Here is a 3857-nt window from a genome sequence, read left to right on the forward strand (position 1 = left end):
GGAGCCTGACATGTTCCAATGAGCACACAGAAGACGTTCAGTGTTTGAAATGTTTAGATTTTTAAGTAGTACATGTCATTTTAAGAATGTTCAACATAATCTTATTTCAATGTCAAATTAATTAGAATTAAAAGACAAAGCCCAACCTTTTTGTAAATATGGCAGTTTTCATTTCTGGGAGTGAGAGGAAGCGGTTAACATCTCAGTTAAACACTGAATGATATTTTGTGGTCCACTGTATCACTGAGGTCAAACAGCTATATGACAGAGACAGGAGAGACGGGGAGGTGACTGACACTGAGTGAGGTACAGAGGGAGAGAGTGAGTGAGGGACTGGTGAAAGGGGAGTTGCCTGGGAATGAATGGAATGAGATTTAGACGTGACCAACCCACCACCAGCTGTGCCTGTTGTCCCACACACACCCACGCACACACACAGATTATTTTTATCAAGTCCTTACACCCCCTCCACCCGCGGGAATGGAGCCTTCACACACATTCGCACTGCTTAAAATCAGGAAGAAAAAGAGGCTGAAGTCTCCCAGGTTTCCTCACCTGCTGCTGGTGTCTTACTGAACTATAGCCTTCAGTATATCTGAAGACAACTGACCACTAATGTGGACCAAAATCAATAAGGCGTCAACCACTATCATTAAAGATACAACGTTAACTGATTGGAAGTTTATAAACGAGTAGATGGAATCTGCTTGACTCATGTTTGAACCATCATGGATCAAATACATTACATATACAAAAAATGCATGAACACATTATCTCTATATTAAATCATATAATCCCTCCCATAGGATAATCCACACGCTGAGATTTCCATTGTATTAATCATGTGTATTGTTTTAATGTTACAACAATAAAAGAAGAGCTCAGTCCAGCCTTGCACCTGTAAATATGGACCATTCATGTAGTTTTGTGGCTTTATATTGTGAGATTGATGTTGGGCACAAAAGAAAACGTCCCACTTCATTAAACTAAATAAGTGTATAACAATGATGACTTGTTCTGTATCTAAAACTTGATTTAATGTGTAACACAGTAACTGTCAGTAAACCATATATATACTGTATATCAATATAGGGAAGTCAGTTACAACCATGAGCAGTCACTGCCCACAGGTGGTTTCATTTAGAAACTACAACGGGACGGTGGACATAACACTTTTGACAACACATCAAGTGGCTCCTTTTTTATAGAAAGGATTACAAAACAAGTTTTGCATTTTGAGATAAACAGGAAATTCAATCAACCAGTAAGATTTATATATAAAAGTTAGTTTTTGAGTCACGTTTTATAAGGTTAAAATGTAGTGGAACAAGAAACTTGGTTTTAAACATAACATGAAGGATTTGCACACAATTTGTGGCCCTGTAGTTTCTGCTTCCCCCTTTCATTATGGGATCATATGTTGTGTATGAAATGGACCACGTGTTCAAAGTCCACAAGCTGCCTGGCATGGTTTATGTAGTTGGCCTAATAAATGTCCATCCAAACAAATGTTAGAGGAAAGAGTAGAAAATACATCATATCTGAAGCTGGTGTGTCTGCCTCTGATACATTTCTAACGGCTCTATATGAAAAGTTAACACAATTGTCTGTCTACACTACATTACCCAGCATTACCTTAGAACAGTTAGGAACCATATTTGCCGAAAAGCGAGCTCGCTAACTGGCTGAACGCAAAAAGACGGAAACATGTAACGAAATATGATTGGTTAGTGCTCTCGCAGCAGTTACCCGGATACAGATCGACTATAAAGCAGCGACAGTTGAGGGGTTATAAAGCAAGACTGCAGTTGGTCTGTAGTGAGACACTCGATTTTGGGCTGCAGCGGCAGAAATTATTGGTGGATTTTAAACATGGTTAGTATTCCATGTCATCTTAGTGGCATGTCAGAACGGCAAACTGCTACTGCTTATGATTCATATTATGTAGTTGTTAGTGAATATCGTCAAGTAGGAAACTATTCGCTTCTAAACTAGTCTCAGCTGTTGTACTAACGTTAGCTTAGTATGCTAACTACCTCAGCCATTGGCTTCAATGGACGAGCAGTAGACCGGGTACTGAATGCAGAAAAGAAAGCATCTAATTGTCCACGTTTTAGGAAATTACATTTCACGGCATTATCATTAAACTACTGCAGCCGTGTTGCTGTTTTTCAGGCCGGTGGTAAGGCGGGTAAAGACTCTGGAAAGACCAAGACGAAGGCTATCTCGCGCTCGCAGAGAGCAGGACTGCAGGTTGGTCCGCTGATGTGTATCATGCCTCGGGTGTGCTAACGTAGCCACGAGTTAACGTAACAACCAGGCGCCGCAGAGGCTGCTCGGGTGGCCAGTGAGCCCCGTTTCTCTGCACCAATGTCCGCTCTTTCTCATCCCCCGCAGTTCCCCGTGGGTCGTATCCACAGACACCTCAAGTCCAGAACCACCAGCCACGGAAGAGTGGGGGCCACCGCGGCGGTGTACAGCGCGGCTATTCTCGAGTACCTCACGGCCGAGGTGACGCTACGCTTCCCAACTGTTCTCTTCCGGGTCCTGCCGGTGTCTCGCCCGTGTTAAAAAGCTGTTCGTTTCAGGTGCTGGAGTTGGCGGGAAATGCGTCGAAGGATCTTAAGGTGAAGCGTATAACGCCACGCCATTTGCAGCTGGCCATTCGAGGAGATGAGGAGCTCGATTCTCTGATCAAGGCCACTATTGCTGGTGGAGGTAAGGAAACGGTTGTGCACCAGGTGGCGCTAGACCGTGTTGAGCTTTGGGCTCTAGTTTCATCATAATGTGTCAATCAAATAAGTCTTACACTTTCCACAGTGGTATTTATCACAGACGGTGCTACCCTGAAAAAAGAGCCCCTCCCTTACATTTAGTTAAGGTTGTAGTGATGCCTCTACATTTTCGGATTATCCCCTGAATAGTTTGGTTTATTTGTCTTTCATGGTGGTAATAATGACTCATTCATTTTCTTCTGCTTCCCAGGTGTGATCCCTCACATCCACAAGTCTCTGATTGGAAAGAAGGGCCAGCAGAAGACCGTATAACCTGAAGTGCTCTTGAGTTGTGAAGTCTGCCAAGTGGCTTAAATGTCTTCGATTAGAACACTGATTGTTGTGTATGGTTGAGCTTGCTTTTACTCACACTGGGGTTTTTTTTTTTAAGTGGCTTCAGAGAAGCTAATTTTTCGGTTTCTTTTTTTTTCTTTTCGGTTTCTGGTGCTGCCATTTTTGTTAATACTTGCTTTCGTGGCATTGGTATGTTCAAAGTGTTTTAATAAAGCTCTTATTGGGCATTTGCAGTTGGTTTTTTCTGAGCTTATATTTTTGTTGTCTTAATTCTTAAACTACTAACCTGGAAGCTTTAAAGTTGCTCTTTCAGTGTGACTGATGTACATGTTTGACTTGGGTGGTTTAAGTTTCCCAGTCTGAAAGAAACCACCTTCAAAGTAACACTCCACGGCTTTTAAATTGCCTGCGGGCTGGCGTGCCTGGAGCCACATTAAGCATGCTAACTAGCCGTGTAAAGTTGCAAGTTTTTAAAACCTATTGATCGTGTTGCTTCCCCACCCTGCTACGACCGAAGATGTATTGTAGTGAATAAATCATTTACAGTAATTTATCTGCTGGCTGGATGAGTCCATGCATGGAGGCAGGTCCATGTTTTCAGTTGAGCCCTATGCCTAAAGCTGCATTACAAATCTAGATGTTCCTTTCCTCAATGTCCTACCCATAATGACCACGCGTGATCTCGTTTCCGATTGAATAAAGTGTGAAATATAACATGCACATATGTATTCATAGCCATTGTGGAACACTTTGGTAGCAATTCTAGCCTCCGGTCTTGGACATGTTACA

The 3857-nt window shown here is 42.4% G+C and overlaps 1 protein-coding gene across 1 annotated transcript; it reads left to right on the forward strand.

Annotated features, from left to right (window-relative positions):
* Positions 1 to 1683: 1683 nt before the first annotated feature.
* LOC120822309 (histone H2A.Z) lies at positions 1684 to 3295 on the forward strand. Its single transcript, XM_040181878.2, has 5 exons — positions 1684 to 1875; positions 2176 to 2253; positions 2398 to 2511; positions 2589 to 2718; positions 2986 to 3295. Exons 1-5 carry the CDS (start codon positions 1873 to 1875, stop codon positions 3045 to 3047), a joined length of 387 nt encoding a protein of 128 aa, XP_040037812.1. The 5' UTR covers positions 1684 to 1872; the 3' UTR covers positions 3048 to 3295.
* Positions 3296 to 3857: the final 562 nt, after the last annotated feature.

The sequence above is a fragment of the Gasterosteus aculeatus genome, chromosome 7 (assembly GCF_964276395.1).
Source record: "Gasterosteus aculeatus chromosome 7, fGasAcu3.hap1.1, whole genome shotgun sequence".
Lineage (NCBI taxonomy): Eukaryota > Metazoa > Chordata > Actinopteri > Perciformes > Gasterosteidae > Gasterosteus > Gasterosteus aculeatus.